Raw genomic sequence first — 21223 nt, 5'->3', positions numbered from 1 at the left:
ACTGAGACCAAAACTCACTGGTGAGAACTAAAACCAGACTGAGAGCAAAACTGGTACTTCAGGTTTCGCTCGGCTACATTCCCTGCTTGCGATACTAAAACAGGCTTGTCTTTCTGCTTGTTTCAGCTGTATTTACAGCCATTGTTTTTTAGCCTTTTGTATTCAGGATTTCTTCTTTGTTGTAATTGAAATGTGCTTGGAGGAAAATGTACCCACTTGGCTGAAAAAAAGAAATGACGCATGTACATATGAGCAGCTGTTTTACCTCTTGTTCAGACAGTATGGAGTGTATAAACATGGTTTTGTGTGTCTTAGCTGCTGCACTGTTGTCTTAACCTAATATCCCACTGCATTATTGAGAAGGAGCTCTTCTCCTGTTGTGCCAGCTGGAGTTGAATGTGATGCTATTAATGAGCTAAGGAGCGGAAAGGCATCATTAGTCACTGTACTGCGCTTCTTTCTTCTGCAAAGAAGTGAGTGTTAGGCTTATCCTATTGCAGTTGTGCTGCTGAAATGTTTTGATGTCTGGCCTCATTGAGCTTGCAAGTGGTTGTTTAAGATTGTGTCATTCATTTAAATCCAACAATTGTTAGTTTTAAATTTAGCAAGAATCACAGTTCACTAGCTGTCCACTAGTAGTTCCCAACCCATTTTCCTTGAAAACCCCCCGAATTCAACTACCAGGAAGCTTAAACTGTGCTTGGCTTTATGTTTAATCTATGTGATGCTAGCTATGTTCATTAGCTAGCATCTCACTGTAAATGATTCTGGCTGAGTCCTGGCCTTCTTTTAATAAAACTGAAGTTAAGGTAACTATCAGCATATAGCATTACTTTTTTTCTTTCTTTTTAACTAGGTATGAATCATCTGTACTGTGGTGTTAGAGACATCTTTCAGTAATGCAATACATACAATGCAATTTCCCCACTGAGGAACTAATAAAGGTTTTCTTATTCTTAATGAAATAGTGCACGAAAAATCCAGGTTACCAGGATAGGCATGAACTACTCCTATACTATTGTTCCACTAGCTCTCTGATCTCACCAAACCACACAGTGCATGGGTGGAAATTGATGGGATAAACAGGCTCTGGACTCTGAGTAGATTATTTTATTTATTTGAGTACAGATTTCTGTTTTCAAATATTGCTACAGCAGGATGTCAAATAGCCTAATGCATACAAACGTCATCAGCAACAGCATATCTTCCACTTTCTCAATAATACAGTGAAATACAAACTTTTTCTCCTGATCATGCTGATCTCTTCAGTGAGGAACCGTTATCTCAGTTATATCAGCATTGGCATGGACTCGTGCTTGTGCTTTACATGCCAAACTGTATGCCAGCACAATTGTGTATATTCATTCTGCACTGTAGCTTTAAGCTTTAAGAATATTCCACTGAATAAAACACTTCATCAGGACATTTCAGAAGTTAACTTTTCTTTTTCCCTGGTTCAGTCATTTGTGGAAAATTAATCCATGAGGTTTAAAAATGTGTTGTTGCTTCAGAGTGTAGCTCTTAAATGATGTTTAGATTAACTTTCATACTATAATGATGTGATGGCTAGGTTACCGGTTACACCTACATTAGGTTTGTATGAGTAAATAATTCAATTTATAATAAATTTTTTTCCCTGAGATTTACATTTAGTTTATTAAGCATAAATGTAAGTTACATGGACAAACTCAGACTGATGAGTCCAAACAGACAAATTAGGGGATTCTCCTAGATGGTATTACCTATATTATAACTGTAATACAGATAGATAGTATAGTTACTATATAGAGTTGTACTTTATTACATAAAGCAACTGGATTTTCTTCTGGTTTTTGATTTTTAAGCGAAGAATAAAATAGTCTCTTGTAATGTACAGGATTTAATAATAATAATAATAATAATAATAATAAAAAAAAATAACAAAAAGATGGTTAAAGCTACATTGTCGAAAGAGTAAGAAAAAGCCTGCCGGCACTACCTCCGCCCCACATTGAGGAAGTGGCTTTTTCTTTCCTCTTCCTTCACAGACAGAAGCAGCACCGCAAACCCTGGAGGCTGTTGTGTCCTTTTTTCCTCTCTCTGCACTCTTTCTGTCGCCATAATCTCCAATGTAAAAATTTCATCTGTTGCTCAGCAATTCCGTTACAGTGCACCACAATCTGGTTCAAAGCTGTTTTCATAAAGAGCTAGCCCGAGTTAATCACATTCAGCCATATCAACCAGACGAGTCCTATAAATAACACAAGCTGCTTGCTATTGTCGAATGCTGCACTTTTGTTTCCGCTTAACCCGTGACCCAATCAAAGGCTCACACATAACTTGATGCCTCCTGTGTCTGCACTGGATGGCAGTATACTTAAGTTGAATATATGAAATAAAAAAAATGAAAAATACTTTTAATCCTCAAGGGGAAATTCTAATAATTTGCGTGTGTTGACATTTTGAGTCTGAGAGCTGGTTCACCCCTTGACTGTTGTCTCTATAGCAACAGCTATGACCCAGGAGGCACTTAAGTTACAGGGAGAGGGTTGTTGTGAGGGAAGTTGTGTCCTGGCTATGAGTCCTGCCCTCTGGACCTTTTCATTCAGTTACACAGAGTAAGTCACAAAGTTCATTGCTTGGCCACAGACACAAGGCCACAATTCCCACATTCCCATACATTTTTTACATTTTAAAAATGGATACAGCCACTGTTGACACAAACTCTTCTGTTTTTAAGCTTTTAACACTTTATCTGCTCTCAGGCTTTAAGCACCTGCTTGCATGATGATGTTTTGCTTAAAGAAGTAGGCTAAGAAGGAAAATCTCTAAAAGCTTAACATGTCTGGAATCTTTAACATGTCTTGAATTTTCATCGTTCGGAAGTCAAAAGCTCCTGATGGGCTAAAGCTGGACGAGTGTGGTCCGTCATCATTCCTGTAACATGTAGGTCAGAGGATAAGCCTATCTATGTTGTGGGTTGTGTGGTTCTCATTAGTGAGCTGCCTTCCAGATTACTCTCAGGGTTTGCTTCTGCATGGAATTGCCAGTTGCACAGTCCATTTGTCTTTTTTCTGCTTGTAGGAAAACTTTTTTGCAGTAAAAAGTTGGAAATGGGACAAAAAAAGGTACAGGTACAAGGCCATGAAGGAGGTAGCTTCAATTTTATTCATTATTCACTAACAGGGATTATGCTCGCCACAATAAATCTTTACATTTGCAGGGATACGAATAGTAGGAACGAACTGTTTTCTGTTTCCTAAGCACTAGACTTTAAAGGTAATAATCCACAATGCTGTGTTGTTGTTTACACTATTGTTTACATTGTTGTTTACACAACATTGCTGTCTTACTTCCCTGTACTTTCCTCCATTATAGGTTTGATTTGGTCACTATCCAGTGACTCAGCTTTTATAAGTAACAGCCACCGTAGCCAGTAAATGTTGGGATTATTGTAATGGATATGGGGGCTATATAAAAATAGATCATCCAAAATAAGTTCATAAAAATGTTAATTACACTCAGATGATAGCAGATAGCTGGGTATGTAGTAGTTCAGTGCCTGCTTGTGAGCTCATGCTGTATTTAAAGTAACGTAATGAATTGTTTTTACAGCTTTCCAACTAATCGTCCCTGAATACCCCCCCTCTTCCACCATAAATTACACCAAAACACCTGCGTTTGGTAAATACTTCTAAAAATATTAAAAAAATCAAGAAACAAAATAATTTATTTTCATTGGCTGTGTTTACGGTGATTAATTATCTCCAGATGAAGAAGTTTGGGGTGATATGCCTGCCTTGTGATCGATAAGAAACATGAGATTTTTCCTTTCATCCACAAGCATCAGGCTACTAATTCTGTTCACCTAACAATTCTTTTTTCTAAATATTTGCACACTGGAACAATAAGTCAAACACGATAAGCATAAAGTCGGCCAAATAGATGTTCATTAGCATGGTCATTCAGAGCATGTTCATATTAACATTTTGTACAAGTCAATATTGTTCCCAAGCTCAGCCTAACAGAGCAATCAGACTGGCTGGAGCATTTTATTTATAACTTAGCCAACACAAATGTGTTTGAATATTATAAGTTAGTCATTTAAACTCCACCCTCCAGTTCTGAGGTAATTCTTGGATAAGTTTGAACATGTTCAGCACATCCATTCTTATTATCTTTCATGTGTCCTGACTGCTTCTCTGCACATCTTCTAGGCTACACCCATTTCTGCCCACAACTTTCTCTCATGACAGCTTCTGTTTTTTCTCTGCGATCGCTTTTCTTGCATACCTCATTGTAACCCACAACTACCCACTTTCAGAGTAAAAAATCCATCCATCCTCCCCCCTCCTCCCGCTCTGCATAGCCTACGTCATCCATACACTCAATTCTCTTTAATCGGGGTGAATGAAGCCAAGCTCTCTGTCAACCCCTCTGGTGATAGACCAGATTACTCAGTATTTATACATGAGCTGTCTGCTTTTACAGCAAAGATTGTGTGGGAGGCTGACAGCCTCTTGGTTTTGCATACCTCATGAGTGTGGGTGTGCACATACATGCAGCCATTATTAATGAGTTAGATATGGAGGAACTGCTGACTTTTCCTCATTGAGATAACTTAGGACATATTTTGAGGAGTCCTTCTGGAAAACTTCATGTTATATAATCAAAAAGCACTGAGCTGTATTTTTTTTCCCCTTTCATCAGCTTGACAGGTGCAGTGGTAGGCAAATGGTTTGAGAACCTCAGAAAATTGGCTTATCTATGCAATGTCCAGGACAAATGCATCCTCTGACACAGGCAAAAAGTTATATCTCTGATAACAAGAAATGACAGGTTTCTAACCCTGACATATATCCCTCAGTTTCAGTTTAATTGAAGGGTTTTGCTATTTTTTTAGCTCACTTGTGCAGTCAGGATACACAGTGACTAAAGTACAGTGAGATTATGTGCCGTGGCAGGACTCAGATTAAGACGAGAGAAGAAAAGTCACATTTTCTACATGCTCCAAAGAACAAAGCCTTTCTTGACCAGAGAACATTCCACAGTGTTTACTGTACTCTGTGTCGACCCCAGTCTCAAGCTATTAAAGTAAATATATTTACTGGCTTTTATACCTCTTTATGTTAAGAATGGGGAAACGAACATCTTTGTTTTCTCTTGGATATTTAGGGAAAATTTGCATGGGAAGTTCATAAATATCAATCATTTATTTCAAGTGTTATCTCTCTGAATGATGACTCACTGCCAGTCATCAGCTGTTTTAATATGCAAATGTGATTGCACATTGAATGAAATAATACAGCTGAGTCTGTATGACGCCATTCATGAAGTGTACAAGGCTGCAGGGCAATTGTAATTCCACGGATGAATGCTGCAGTGCCCTTTTGACCGGATACTAAATTACATATTCATTTTTAAGCATAATCTCCTATTATCTGTCAGGCTTGTATTTTTGGAGATTATGACAGTCCGCTTTAGTGATGGGGAAGTCATGTTTACCATCATAACAGTGTGGACCAGGATAAGACTTACCAGGAAGCACATGTTTATCAGATATCAGCCACCCATGCACTATGAGTGCAAACAAGAGTAAACATAGAAAATGGTCTCAGCATCCTCTGGTTTTTCCTCAGGATGCTGAGAATACATGGAGTTGTAGTTGAGGAGAAATTGAGTACTACTCCTACTTCTGTGATATGTCAAAATATGTGTTTGTAAAAGTGCTAATGAGCACAGAATGAGTGTTAGGTTCATTGTTCTTACAATGATGGATTATCGACGAGGTCGGATGTAGATCAGGATGTAGAGTAGTCATCTTTTGCTGATTGCTGGTTCAATCACTGGCTTTCTCTCTTGTTAGTCACGTTGTATAAAATCACATACTAAATGACTGCAGGTTAATGCATTTGCAACATGGTGGGGATGAGAGAAATATTTTAATCCAAACACTTACAACAGACAAAAGTATTTTACTAATCCTCTACTCCCTTTATCTGTGTTTTCCCCTCTACAGTGCCTGAGGATGTCCAAGCGGAGTTTGTTTGTTCGCCTGGTGCCGTGCCGCTGCTTGCGGGGCGAGGAGGAGACGGTAACATCACTGGACTACTCCCACTGCAGCCTGGAAACTGTTCCCAAGGAGATCTTTAGCTTTGAGAAGACGCTGCAGGAGCTCTACCTCGATGCCAACCAGATCGAGGAACTGCCTAAAGTAAGGCGCACACACGGATGTACCGATGCTTTATATCCATTCATTTGTTGCAAAAAGCCTCTTGAATGACACAGCTCAAGTTGTTTTATTTAAATTTCCTAAATGGACACCAATAAAAAGCAGCCCAACAGGCTAGTCAATGTTAAATGGGAATACTGTGTCGTGATAAAGGATCTTAAGGGGTTTCAGATCCTCATTGAAGGGAATTTTTTGCTTTTGTATTTCCCTATATCTCATAGAGTAAATGAACAGCAAATACTTTTTATAAGCAACAAAAGGATAGAGTCGCAGTGGAAACTCCCTAAAATAATATGGATTGAATAGATAAATCTAAAAAGAAGAAAGAAAGAAAGAGAAAGTGGAATCCAGTTTGCAGAGATAACTGAGGCACTTTGAGGCACCTAAATATAATCAGTACAGTCCTGTTAGTTACTTGTATATCATGTGATATCGCATCATGATCTGTTGGGATAGTGTGGTACCACTATTTTTACAATCATAACCCAAGACCAGTATGTAAGGTTATCACCCCCAAAAATATCGTCCGTATGCTTGTAGCCCATTCATTTGGGCCGTATGAATGTTTCAAGCCTTGTTCTTTTTTAAACATAAAGGACCTTTGAGCATCTAATACCATGCTGTATGTGATAGGTAAACTATAAATGACTGCTAATGAACTTAATGTACTTTCTGTTTTTTGATATTTTCTTTCCATCAGCAACTGTTTAACTGCCAGTTACTCAACCGACTGAGCATGCCAGATAATGACCTAACAGTGCTGCCAGCAGCGATCGCAAACCTCATCAACCTCAGGGAGCTTGATGTCAGCAAAAACAGTAAGCAAAATAACCTTTATTTTATTTTATTTATTGTTATTTATTTATTTTTTGTGGGGGGGGTGGTTGTTTATTTTTTTCCCATCTCATCTTGAGAAATTTCACAAAACTTAAAAATCGAATAACAAAAAACTGAAAACTGACCCCAAGCTTTGAAGTTCAAATGTTTAATTGTCCTAGTTTTCCTTGTTTATTTATTACTAAAAGATGAATAAGGGAGGGGTAAAAGAGTAGCGTAAATGATTACATATTGAGATTGCAGCAAGATTTTATGAGGTAAAATGCCAAATCGTGTTTGGCTTACCGAATGTTTCATCGCAGCAAGGCATTGCTCAGAACCCCAGATGTGAGTGCACAAGCCCAGACCTGCAGTCTGCTAGATACCATCTTCATAATGCAGTGTGGTAGCAGGGGTAAAGCAGAACTCCTTGGCTCTGCCTGGGTCGGCTCTCCCGAACTGTGATGACATACAGCATGTCATAGAGGTTTTATTTATTTTCCCTTTCTTTTACCAGGTAAAATATTAGACATTAAATTATCTTTTGCTAACATGACCTGGCCAAGAGGCCTCAGCTGGGAGAAAAAGAAAATACAGAAGCATAAAGATATATATGAACGTATAAACATAGCAAACAATGTAAAACCACCGATGCTCTATAAAACAGAATCTAAATACATAAACAAAAATGGGCAGAGTAAGAAGAAAATTGGTCAGCTAATGTTAAAATTTATTTTAGGTGGATTCAAACTTAGTGTGTTAATACTTTAACACAAATTCCTTTTAACGGCGATATTTATTTTTAAACACGATTAATGCGTGCACTGCATAGTTTCAGAAAGTGATGCATTGATGAGGTTGTGGTTCTGAAGCAGAAACGGACACAGAATGCATCTCTTACAGGGACAGTTTAGCTTTAACGCTCTGTAAGATGTTTCTCTGGAGAAGACTATGGTCATTTTATCTACTGTCGATGTGAACTGAGTTACCGCTGATACGCTGCATCTCAAAAACCACCAGTTGTGTAGCACACAGCTGATTCAGAGCTCTTCTCCACCTCTAGAGACAGTCCGTGATGGATAGCTACCCACTGAGACGTCCTGATAATTCTACAAGCAAACAGCTGATCTGGATAAACCAAAGAAGCTGTAAATGGTGCTAGAGCCCTACAGACAATTTACTTCTGTTTATAGCATGTTTATTTCTACATGAAAGTGATGCTGTCATAAGTGGTATGAGCGATGGATAGCATGTGTGTGTGCATGCGTGTATGTATATAAAGTCATTCAACCTCAAGTGGGTAAATATAACCCCAAAGTCCCTTATTCTGTAAGTGCTGGTGCATAACTGCTTATAGGAATATTAAAAAAGTATTAAATACCCTGTTATGGTACATTTTATAAATGGCTAAAAATCTGTGATTAATATGTGATTAATCAGGAGTTAGCTCAGGACATTCATGGGATTAATCGCAATTAAATATTTTGAATTATTGACAGCCCTACATGCATGCGTATATAAGGTGCTGTAGTTTAAACATGAGTGGTAAGAGATGTCAAAGATGTGAAATTTAAGTGTTTTTTGTAAATTGTTCATCATTTGCTGCTGCACAGCAAAAGAATTACAGAATTGGGGATTTGTTGTCCTAGATAGTTGGGAATCCAACTATCTGAAGTCTTGACTGGTCATAAGCACTACATCTAGTCAAGCAGAGGAATGTGGAAAAGCTAGTATTTTAGCATTAACATCTTTTTAAAAAAGGTTAAAAATGAACAAGGAAGGAGTGTAAAGGCAGCAAGGATTTTTTTCTTGAACCAGAGCTGCATGTGCCATGTTTACTTTAGAAGATGCTTATCCTCCTACACAAAGCACTTTAGGCTAAGTGTCATAGACATACACAAAAAAAGGAAATAAACTTTGAGTATTGGTCCCATTTAAAGTTTAAACATTGTGGATGTTTGGTGAGAACTTGCAGACTGTCGCTCAGTTTTTTCTTTTTCCTTTCTTGCTCTGGTATTATGTCATAGTGAGTGCTCCACTCAGTGACTTTTGAGAGATGAAAGGTGCAGCCACTCTAAATGTACTTTTAAGCACACAACTCAGGCTTTGAACTCTCTGAGTTATTCTCCTGTGTCAGTAGATGTTATATTGTTGTTTTGGTTGGGAGCTGTTGTATTTCAGACTTGTTGATGTGAGTTTTTTTTTTGCTGGGTCATATTTCTCCGCAGGTATCCAGGAGTTTCCAGAAAACATCAAGAATTGCAAAGTCCTAGCTATCTTAGAAGCAAGTGTTAATCCCATATCAAAGTGAGTGGGCCAGTCCTTCACATGATATCATCTCTGAGCCTTCATATCGTTGATTTTTAAGCATTCTTTTTTAGCTTTTAAGAAGCTTTATGTTAATTATGTGGTTCATGCTCTAACTTAATGTGTTTTCAGGCTCCCAGAAGGTTTCACGCAGCTTCTGAGTCTGACGCAGCTCTACCTGAACGATGCCTTCCTGGAGTTTTTACCAGCCAGCTTTGGCAGGTCAGTTGTTCTCCTGTCTCCTTATCAGTGCAAATTCCTCAGCTCAAATACAAACCGTGCAGTCATTGGCTCTGGTTTGAACCTCTACAGTGACCTACATTTAAGTGTTAGAAACTTAACTCCAGTGACTGGATTGATGCAGAGCATTTAATGATAGAGTGACCACTATATATGTAATTACTTGTAAAGCCTCCTGGTACTCCATGGACTGATATTCTCCTAAAAACATAGATATAGACAATCAATATCAATAAAAGAACTCCTGACAATTCTGTAAAACTGTTAAACCTCAATATATTTTCACTGATGTTGTTTCCTCATCATGTAGATTTTAACTGAAGCCTCCTCTTTCATGTTTTAACTCCTAAAATGGATGGTGGCATCCTTGAAATGGGGATTTTAAGATATAACCAATGTTTCTAGCTTTTTATTGACATCTCACTTGTGGGAGCTGCCATGTTGTTTCCACGGGCTTTAATAACCAATTTTTCATTTGATTTGCTGTATAAGAGAAGGGTTATCTTTTGCATTTTAGTTTATTTTTCCCACCGTCTGCCAGATACAGAAGTGCATTTTGTGTTCAGGGAGTATGTTCTTACATGACAGAAGAAAGGAGTAAATTGTTGGGGAGGAATATGCAAGAGGTCATTGTGTGAGGTAAATAAGTGACTGGATATTTAGGTATGTGTCTCAGAGTGAGATACAGGGAAGGTAAATTTGTTTTTTATAGTGTATTTCATACATAAAAGCAATTCAGTGTGCTGTACAAAATAGAACATAGAAAAATACAAACAGTGAAACAATTTAGGTAGTATAAAAGCAAGCAACAGTCTAGATCAGTTAAAGGATTTGCTGCAGATTTCATGGATAGGTGCATAGAAAAAAAAGGTTTTAAACCACTCGTTTGCAGCATAACAGCTAAATGCTGCTTCTCCATGTTTAGTCTGGACTCTGGTCTGGACTAGTTGACCAGACCTTTGGATCTAAGAGCTCTGCTAGGTTTATATTCTCTGAACATATTCTGGGCCTAAACCAGATTTGTAAACAATCAGAAGGGTTTTAAAATCTATTCTGTGACTGACTGGAAGCCAGTGTAAAGATTTCAAAACTATTGTGATGTGTTCAGATCTCTTAGTCCTGGTTAAAACTCTAGCAGCAGCGTTTTGAATGAGCTGCAGAAGCTTAATGCTCTTTTTAGGAAGTCCTGTTAAAAGACCATTACAGTAATCCAGCCTACTGGAGATGAATGCATGGATGAGTTTTTCCTGGTCTTTTTGGGAGACATAACTTTTAATTGCGTGGATGTTTTTGTGTTTTTGAAAAGCCTCTTAGTGACAGCTTTGATGCGGCTGCTAAACGTCAGGTCTGAGTCTATCAACACTCCCAGGTTACGAACTTGGTCGTGAATTTAAGAGCCCGAGTCTCCAGGTGTTTACCAATGCTGACCCTCTTCTCTTTGCTACCAAATGGAATAATCTTTGTTTTGTCTTCATCTAATTGGAGAAAGTTCCCTCTCATCCAGATGTTGGAGTTCTGTTATGCTAGTCTATACTATTTAGTAGTGAGTGCTCCACCACGTTGAAAGTTTTTTTTCTGTTATTTTTTTTAAGGAAAAAATTCCCAGCTCTACTTTTCTTTCTCCAAATATGTTCACTGCTGACTCTATAAAGACAAAAAAAAGAAAGATGGCGAATGAATGCAGATCTCTGAGCTTTAAAATGAGTGACACCATAACTATGGTTGCTTACCAGCAACGACTCTGTGTTTTGTAAATCATTTTATCTTTTTTTAAAGATTCTGTGTATCACATACTATTAAATCCAAACAGATTGTGTTATATCTGACAGACCTCTTGCGTAGATTAGACATGCAAACTTAGTTGTGTAAGCTTAGGTTGAAATGTGTTTTTGAGAACTTGACACTGAAGAATCACACGTCATGTGACTCAACTATTGCACTTGCATATTTTGCAAAGAAAATGGCCAAATTGTGAAGCCCCATGTAAGACAGTAGCTGTGGAAAAAGCGGCGTAAACAAAACAAGCCTGCTGAACAGACGATACAACTGATTCACAATCAGTATTTACATTTTATGACATCATTACTGGTACATCAGGGCTTACCTTTTTATGAAGCAGGATGCTGTTACCAGATTGTAAAACTGACATGGCTGTGATTGTTTTTTTTCTTTTTTTTTTGATGGAAATTACATTTTTAGTATTATGTAAAGAATTGGGAGTAATTCACATCAGAGCTGCAGCAAAACATTAAAAACAACAATACTGCTTTGTTCAGAAGAACCAGTAAGAGATGTCTTTTTCACTGTACATTCAGTAAAAGCAGGGTGTTATGTAAAGAATATATTAATTAAGATATAAAACCATCTTATGTCACATCATAGTAATGACAGTGGTGAAGTGATTGGACATGAAGGTCATCTCTAGCTTTTTATGTACCACTAAGCCCTTACTTACAATCTATAGTGTTTGCTCTTTATTACTGGGAGATTACTCAACCTAAATACTTTTCTCAGTGGATAGCCAGATTAAATAAAAATGTTTATCATTTTCTTGTCATGATTCTGATCCATGTTTCAGTTTTATAAAGACTAAAAAATAATCAAACCAGCAATAGTTTGTGTTGAGTCCTCTGATTGCATAAAGACATGTGACATGAGTTCCCCTCATGTATGTTAACCCCATCTTCCTGTTTCCCCTCCTGACACACCTCTGTGTATTCTGTGTGGCCATCATGCTTTATTACTACAGCAGTACAAGAGGAAATGGAATCAGACCTTTCAGCAGACAAAAACATTGTAATGTAAATAAAAGAGTGGTAAAAAATTAACAAGCACAAAGTAATTATTGACTGTTTCCTGGTTGCAGGTTGACTAAGCTGCAGATCCTGGAGCTGAGGGAGAACCAGTTAAAGATGCTGCCAAAGTAGGTGGTTTTCACTGTAAATTTTCCAGACATTAGATAGGCTGTGGGCTCATTTGATCACAAAACAAAAGAACAGTGTAAGTGGGAGTCATGAGGCATGTCAAGAATCTTTATCTCTACTTTTGTAAGCCTGCAATATCTCTACCGTGTCCTCCATCTTGCCTCTTTTTTTGTTATCACCACATCTCTGACTGGAGTATTAAATTCCACTGTGTTACATAAAGACCCCCTTTTTTTTACTTGGCTGCTTGCTGTGACAGGTTTTATAATTTTCCACTCCCAGTGGTGAGGGCTATTTTACCAGCATCCCACAAACATTAAAGAAGGCTCCAGGTGCTTTTAGCGGAAGTTACTCTTTGTTTTTTTTCCTTTCCCTTTCTTTCATGCTTCACTCCCTGTATCATTTCATGCCTTTCCCATTTTCTCAGCAAAACTGAGCTTTCTGACTTTCCTTTTAGTCCTTCCTCCCTCTGGCTGGGTTTCCTTTTGTTATCTCGCTCGCTGTGTTTTTTTTCCAGTGACTGACAAGCCGGCCAGCGCTCAAAGTTCAGCGCAGTTGGTGCTGCAGCTCAGAGCGGATCTTCTTTTTCTCACTGTGTTTATGTGACAGAGGCCAGACCTGTTAAAAGGCTGGAGCCCTGACAAAGAAAACGACTAATGATCAGGAGTGTTACCAGAGCAACGCACAAGCATTTCAGAGATGTAAACAAATGTGTGCGTGTACAAAGGGGTGCAGCAGAGGTCTTTTCAGGGCCTCTATACAGAAAGTGCAGTCTCCTTTCTCTCCTCCCCTTCTCCCAGTGCACAGACACACCGGGCACATGCAGAAACCCAACGTTTTCCTGTATTTTAAAAGGGAATCTGTGTTCCTCACATCTTAGGGTCAGAAACCTTAATGGGGTTTATTCACCCATCAGTGAACTAACTAACCAGATGAGCTACAGCTCAGTTTTACTTCTTTCAGCTTAGATGAGGGTTTGTGGTGTTCTTGAGAAGGTGGCCAATGCTATGTTTCAAAATCATGTGTTTTTCATATCACACTGAATCCCTGAATGAAAGGGTTCAGATCATATTTATAATGTGTGCTGTATATCTGACATTCCTCCTTTATGAGAGGCACCGTGGGGTCGATGGGCCTCTGCTTTCCATTCCTGCTTTCAGTCTCTATGTTTAAGGAAGTTCATTCCTGCTGTTAAAGTCCATCATATCACGTTATATTTTTACCGTCATAGTTTCTTTCTGTGACTTTGGTGTAAAATAGTTTTATTTAACATGATTTTCACTCATGAAATGTTCAACTTTAACAGAGAGGTATCACACTTATTATAGTTCAGGGGCCACAAGTAATCTCAAGTTAGCCAAACCAGTAAAATAATAACAATACCCTAAAAATTAGAGCAAGAACAAGTTTATTATCAAGATTAATAAATTTTTCTTTTTAGAAAACTTTATGAATAACCTGAAAACTCAACAATGTTATCATTTAGTTGTTCATTACGACTTAAAATCCCAACATAAAATCACAAACCATTTAAGCACAGGTATCTGAAACTGATTTCACATCTGAAGTATTTCACATTTTAAGTCATTTTTCAAGAGTTAGGAGGTATTTTAAAGGTACATACCTCTACATTTACGCACCTGTGTAGTAAAAAGACACACTTACTTCTGCTCACACATACTGCAACATTATAAATATTGTTTTTGACAATGTAAATCAGTGTTTATTCTTTCATCTACCCGTGCAATGTTTTCCAAATCCCTGCCATCTGAGATGCTTTTTTCTGCTTTTCAATCTGTTATTCTATATATTAGGCCTTTGTGCATTTATTTATTTATTTATTTATTTACTTACATACTTACTTACTTACTTGCAGTGGTCCCTCGCTTATTGCGGGGTTACATTCTGAAAACACCCCGCAATAAATGAAATCCGCAAAATGACGACCTTATTCATTTTTTACAATTCAAATGCATGTTAAGGCCTAATTATCCCTCGTCGGAGTGTTTATAGACCTTTCCCAAACTATAATGAACATTTTCAACATTCTCACACACTTTGTAAACTCTCAATAACCTACATATATTTAACAACGTGAATTTCTTAATAATTACTCACCCCGTAAAATATATTACAGCTTCTCTGCTGGCGCTGCGTCCCCACCCTCGCCTGCAACGTCGTTTTTCACAGAAGGCCAGGTGTTGCTGTCTTTTTCAGAAAAAGACAGCAGGACATGAAGTAGACTGACTCTGGACAGAGTCCTTTGTCCAATCAAGAAACAAAGCACAGTGGGCTGATTCCTACAGAAAAATTTGGACATAGAATGGTTGAAATAGGATTTACATATACTTAAATATGCAGTGCTGCTTACAAAAAACAATCCACGAAGCAGCGACACCGCAGAAGATAAACCGAGATATGGCGAGGGACCACTGTACTTATTTACTTACTTATTTATTTATTGTCTACCGTAAATTCATATTTCTTTCAACGTATATATTATAGTATTTTTTCTACTTCTACTTTCTGCTTTAACACTTAGAATTTTTTGGCCTACGGGATAAAAGAAGTATCTTATTTTAATTCTGACAGCTCACACACACACACACACACACAAAAACATGTTATATTTCATAAAATTCTGACATAAAAACACCTCGCTGCTTGCTTTCAGCTGCTGCCATTTTGTTTTAAATTCCCAGGGCCTTTATCAAGATGGGTGAAAATGGTGTAGTTAAAAACACATTTTGATAACAGAAAGTTTTAAATTGCTTTCTTGTAGAGTTTTATGGAAATATGATCTGTAGTTATAAATGTGATCTTTAGTTATCGGGTAACAAACATCTGCCTGCCGCTCTGCCGCTACATCCCAGATGCTGACTGCTTGAACTCGCTCATTGTACAAACTGAAGTGACTGAAGTAAGAAGAATATAAAGGATATAACAAGTTATCCTTCTGCCTTGTAAATACATGAAAACATAAAAAATGCAATCTCACATAAACAAATTTGGACTTGCAGTTACTTTTATTATTTAAAGAAAAAAAAAAAGAAGCAGTTTTCATATTTGCCAAATTCATCCTGTGGGCCTGACTGGACTCTTTGTCAGGCTGGTTTTGGTCCCTGGACCATATGTTTAACACCCCTTTTTAAAGCTATGTGTAGTTTTGATATGCCAGAATAACACATTAACAACCCCTGTCCTCTGAAGGATTGTTTTTCAGTCGTAGGCAGCGAAGCAGTGAAAAGAACCCCAGCACCGCACACTGCTGAGCTTTCCCTCACTTCTTTTCAGATTGCTGTTTTTTGTGAGTTTGCATAATCTATTAAAGAAGAGATTTGTGTTTTGTTATGGCAACATTTGACGCTGTTGCTCAGGGTTAAATACCATCAGAGGTGTCCTGTCAGAGGAATTTAAACAAGGACTTATCCTCACCGCTACACAGAATGTAAAATGAACCCTTTCAAGAGTGTCTGGTTTTGTGTTTGTAATGATCCGAAACGTAAAGCGAAAACTGTAAGCAGCTGAATTGTCCTGGTTTTTATCTGCTTGTTTTCAGGGCAGCGGGAAATATGAGCCTATGACCTGAATGTGTAGAGAAAATTCTGGAGCAAGGCTTAGGGCGAGCATACGTCACACTTTCCATTATTTAAAGCATAATTCTGTCACGCCTGGGTTTTAAAAGATATTTATTTCCACATAAATTTAGTCAATGGCAGGAGCAAAGGGAGAGCATTTATCCCATCCAAAAACTGACAAATTTCCCTAAAGTTTCTTTTTGAAAACTCATGATCCACATTGGTTTGAGTCTCAGCTGTCAGGGCTGCAGGTCATTAGCTGCTCTTGACTTGTCAGTTTCCACCATGCAGCGTTGAAGACCAACTTTTTATGTTATTCCACCTAATTTTGTTGTTTGATTTCAGTGTGTTATTGTTTGTGTGTTAACAGAAGCATGCAGAAGCTCACACAGCTGGAAAGGCTGGACCTGGGGAGTAATGAGTTCGCTGAAGTGGTGAGTATCCGTCAGCCTGTCAGTGCCCGGTGTGCTTGCTCACTCCTTCCCTAATGTGTTTGCTTTTCTTTTCCTAAATGTTTTAAAAAGACATTTGTTTTTGTACTCACACAAGCAGCCTTCACATTTCTTTTCACTGGTTTTGATGACATTAATTTATCACAATCTCTGCATCTTTAGCCTGAAGTGTTGGAGCACCTGACTGGAATCAAGGAGCTGTGGATGGATGGGAACAGACTGACGTTCTTACCTGGGGTAAAATTAACAGTAGTTTCTACTGTGAGGGACTGTTGTGTTCAAAAACATCATATTGAAATTATTTCTCAAAAAATGTCTGCTTGAATCTTCATCACACTGAACTGCAGTCAGTTTACATCAGACTTTTTAGCCCTCTGAAAAGCAGCTTCAGTTTAAAAATGATTGCAGACTTTTTGCTTTGCAAGTTTCTTAAAAAGAAACCTAAAAATCCTGCAACTCTGGGTTAATGGCGTCCCTTAAACATGATTCATTTACAGTGGTGTATTGATAGTCAGAATTTATTACGTGAGATTCTTTTTCTGTCCAAATGACCTGCTTGCTGTAACTGGGTCAAAGCATTAGTTCTGCTGCCAGTATTTCAGCAGCATCAGCTGTAATCACAGACCGGCTTTTTATTAGCATCAAAGTCTGTCATGCATATAAAACCAAACTAGTGGCTTTAATTGCTTTCTTTCGTATGAATGGTGGGCTTGCAGCTTCCAAATGTGCACAATTGTAACCTACTTTAGGATATCATCTGGCTGAGATGCTTGTACCGAAGTTATCTCAGTTTTAATTGTTTTCTGTTCCTTTAAGTGCAAATCTACAAAATCTTGTTGTAAATTTTTATTTTGTTGTCTTCTTTTTTTTCCTGTCCAGATGCTGGGGATGCTGAAACAACTGGTCTATCTGGATGTATCAAAGAACAACTTAGAAATGGTAGATGAACAAATCTGCGGCTGTGAGAGTCTTCAGGACTTCCTGCTTTCCAACAATTCCCTTACGCAGCTACCTGGCTCGATCGGTGAAGATTACAGCTCACACACACACACACACACACAAAAAACGTGTTATTTGATGAAAATCTTATAAAAAAACACCTCGCTGCTTGCTTTCAGCTGCTGCCAGTTTGTTTTAAATTCCCAGGTCCTTTATCAAGATGGGTGAAAATGGTGTAGTTAAAAACACATTTTGATAACAGAAAGTTTTAAATTGCTTTCTTGTAGAGTTTTATGGAAAAATGATCTGTAGTTATAAATGTAAACTTTAGTTATCGGGTAACAAACATCTGCCTGCCGCTCTGCTGCTACATCCCAGATGCTGCATTGGTCGTTGTTGAAGGCATCTGGCAGGACTAAGTGTAGTGGTACGCTGTCGGGTTCCTACATGTCCAGGGTCGGTCTGGTGGTTCAGGGTCATGTCCGATGGTTTAGAGCAGGGATCACCAGTTCTGGTCCTCGAGGTCTGCTGTCCTGCAGGTATTGGATGTTTCCCTACTGCAACACATTGCAGTTTGCTGTCAACAAGTCTGTTAATGACCCGGTCATTTCAGTCCGGTGCTTTTCTGCAGTGAACATTCAACACCTGCAGGACACCGGCCCTCGAGAACCAGACTTGGTGATCCCTGGTTTTGAGGCTGTGATTGGGGGAATGACTTGTTTGCACCCCAGCAGAAAGACATCCAGGGTCATCTGTCGCTGATGTTTCTCACCATCATTTTAGCTTGATCTGTTAACCCCACCAGTTTACAAGTTATCACGGTTCCTGAACCAAATAAACAACAGAAGCTATGTGAGAGTTAAAAACACCCATTGCTTGCAGCTCATGTACAAAGGCTACAGCTCCTCTACGCAGCATCCCAGGTTTGAATCCCAACTAAAGCCATTAGCTGCCCCTCTTTATGAAAACACAAAATTTAGGGGGAAAAAATTGGGAAAATACAGAATTTGGGAAAAACAATTAAAACAGATTTCATAGCGCCCTACAACAATACACGTGGCTAATAAAATTAATGGCTGCACGGGGGTGTGGTGGTTAGCACCGCAGCCTCACAGCAAGAAGGTCGCCGGTTCGAATCTCGGCTGGGGGGAGGTTTGAACATTGAAAGTGGTGGCCTTTCTGTGTATGCGTGGGTTCTCTCCCTTTACACCGTCCAAAGACATGCATGTTAGGCTAATTGATGACTCTAAATTCTCCCTAGGAGAGAGTGTGTGTGTGTGTGTGAATGGTTGTTTGTGTTGGACTGGTGACCTGCGGTGGACTGGTGACCTGTCCAGGGTGTACCCTGCCTCTCATCTGTTAATGCTGGGATAGGCTCCAGCTTACCCGCGACCCTTAATTTACTAAGCAGTTCAGAAAATGAATGAATAATAAAATGAACAGTTATTAACAAGAAACACAGACAAATCTAATCATCTTGGTTGATCTGAAAATCTAAATGGGAAATTCTTTAGCTGGGTATTTTGGGACAATCCTTAAATCAGCAAGTATTTGTCAGGATTATGTGTATTTGATCAGTAATGTGGCTGAAAGTCTCTTCATGTCAGAACTGAATCAGAAAAATTCCTGCTTTTTCAAGACCTTTAGTTTCTAAAGCTAAATTACATAAATGGACTTACACCAATAAACAAATAGACTTTGGTCACCAGTAAATAAAAACTGGACTAAATTAGTATCAAATGTTGAATTTCAGACTGATTTTTTTAAGTTTAAGTAAAGACAAGGGTAACAGAATCAGCTTAGTTCATGCGCACTGCTGTCAGTGTCTAATGATCAGGCTATTACTGAACGTATTACTGTATTGATGTCAGTAGTAATGAATCTAATTAACTGCTCTTGTGGATATTCCTCTGGTTGGTGCAACAACAAATGATAATCAATAGAAGCTTTGTGCTGCTGTATTTGTCTTTCTTATCTAATCGCTGTGTTTTCTTGTCTTCAGGCTCCTTGAAGAAGCTGACAGCACTAAAAGTGGATGAAAACCAGCTGATATATTTGCCAGACTCAATTGGAGGGTGAGTGTTCATTTCAGTAGCTTTGAAATAATCAGAATAAATCCTGAGATCAGTGGATTATTGGGCTGTTTTTATCTATCTGCTGATCAGATAAAATGTCTGGATAAATCTGATATTTCCACTGAACATAATGATTCTATTAAGTGACTTTGTGTTCATGGATTTTGAAGACTGGATAAAATAACTGAATGTCAGGGTTTTATGGAAATCGCTCACAATATTGTAGAGAGGGTGGTGGTAATCTTTTACCAGATGATCCCCAGATGCAGCACTGATAGACAAAAACAGCCACACCTTTTTTCTCAGCAGACAGGTAAATCCAACAGCCAACAGCTGCCCCAGTAAGTAAGCCAGGCCCACATGCCAACCCCTCTATCTACTTTGAATCTCTGTGGTCTAGCACAAAGATTAAGCTCCATTTAATCCATCTGTTTTTTTTTTTTAGTTCATTTGTGTCCTGCATCTGGGAGAGAGACATATCTACATTAACTGACAAATGCAGCTGCTTGTTTTTCATTTATTGTTTCCAAACACCATTAGTTATCCCTTATGTCAGAATATGTCTCCTTGTGTACTTTAACACAGATTATGTGACAAAGCCTATGGTTTAGTTTAATCCCATGCCTGGATTGTTTCGCTAAAGCAAGCTCATTTTTTTATTTATACTTTAGTCTGTGCACTGCTTGTTTTTTCACTGGAGGGAGTCAAATCAGGAGTTTTGTTTTGCCATCAAACTTCCTTTGCATTCACATGGGTTCATTTGTATTTTGTGTATATATATATATATATATTTTTTTTTTTTCTCAAAATCATAAAACAGAACAGCGCCAACAAAAACACACAAAAAAGGTAAATCGAATCATTTGTGACAAAAGATAATTAATCAATTTTATCCAGTAAGAAGAGACTAGCTCCATCATTTGTATTTTGTATTCAGCTGAAACCTCTTACCTAATTTTGTGTCACTTTGTGCTCTTTTTAATGTTTATAGGAAACATCTTCTATGATGTCATTGCTTAAGTGTGGTACCATCACTAAGTCTGGGTCAAAGCTGATCTTATGGAAAGGGTTGAGGCGTTATTTAGTCCAGTGGTTCCCAATTGGAGGTTCATGACCTCATTATATGTACTGATTTACTCTGCATTGGTTTGCAAACAGATTTATTCGACATGTTAATACTCTGGTTGAAAATTAGGTCCTGTTTCACTGATGTTGACACATCGTCATCAGAGGAGTTTCTTGCTGATGTCATGTACTCTGGTTGTTCCTTGTTACGACCCATTAAGTGACAAAATGTGCAGTCTCAAACACCCTGAATCATTTAACCAGCTCAAAAACATGTCTAAAGTGGGGAAGAGCTGTTGTGTAGTTGTGGTTTTATATATTTATTTATTATTTATTTACAAAAGTTGTTTACAGAGTTGCATGAAATATGAGAGTGACCTGAGTTAAATGGGTAGCCACTATACAGTGTTTGGACCATTGCAGTAGGTTATTTGGCATCTCCCAATTTTTATTTGTGTAACTTTGTTTGATGGAAAAATGTGTAACAGTAACTGATGTATCTTGGAAATTAAGTTTGTACAGAAAGATATTTTAAGGTTTTCTCCATATATTTTTTTTTTAATTAAATTCATCATCATCTTACCTGACTTTATAATCCTGACCACCAGGTTTACAG

General features: G+C 38.1%; 1 protein-coding gene across 4 annotated transcripts in view; it reads left to right on the top strand.

The window, feature by feature from the left end:
• The window catches only part of erbin (erbb2 interacting protein), a 55043-nt gene that overhangs the window by 14846 nt on the left and 18974 nt on the right, over positions 1 to 21223 (top strand). For all 4 annotated transcript variants that reach the window (XM_041969834.1, XM_041969833.1, XM_041969832.1 and 1 more), the window contains 9 exons: positions 5999 to 6193; positions 6912 to 7029; positions 9256 to 9334; positions 9467 to 9556; positions 12441 to 12497; positions 16447 to 16510; positions 16691 to 16765; positions 17408 to 17552; positions 19470 to 19542. In XM_041969834.1, coding sequence (XP_041825768.1) covers positions 6008 to 6193; positions 6912 to 7029; positions 9256 to 9334; positions 9467 to 9556; positions 12441 to 12497; positions 16447 to 16510; positions 16691 to 16765; positions 17408 to 17552; positions 19470 to 19542 — 887 coding nt within the window. In that variant the 5' untranslated portion in view covers positions 5999 to 6007. The remainder of the gene's footprint in view (positions 1 to 5998; positions 6194 to 6911; positions 7030 to 9255; positions 9335 to 9466; positions 9557 to 12440; positions 12498 to 16446; positions 16511 to 16690; positions 16766 to 17407; positions 17553 to 19469; positions 19543 to 21223) is intronic.

The sequence above is a fragment of the Melanotaenia boesemani genome, chromosome 19 (genome assembly GCF_017639745.1).
Source record: "Melanotaenia boesemani isolate fMelBoe1 chromosome 19, fMelBoe1.pri, whole genome shotgun sequence".
Lineage (NCBI taxonomy): Eukaryota > Metazoa > Chordata > Actinopteri > Atheriniformes > Melanotaeniidae > Melanotaenia > Melanotaenia boesemani.
The sequence above is the reverse complement of the archived record's forward strand: the minus strand, read 5'-3'. Positions and strand labels throughout refer to the sequence as shown.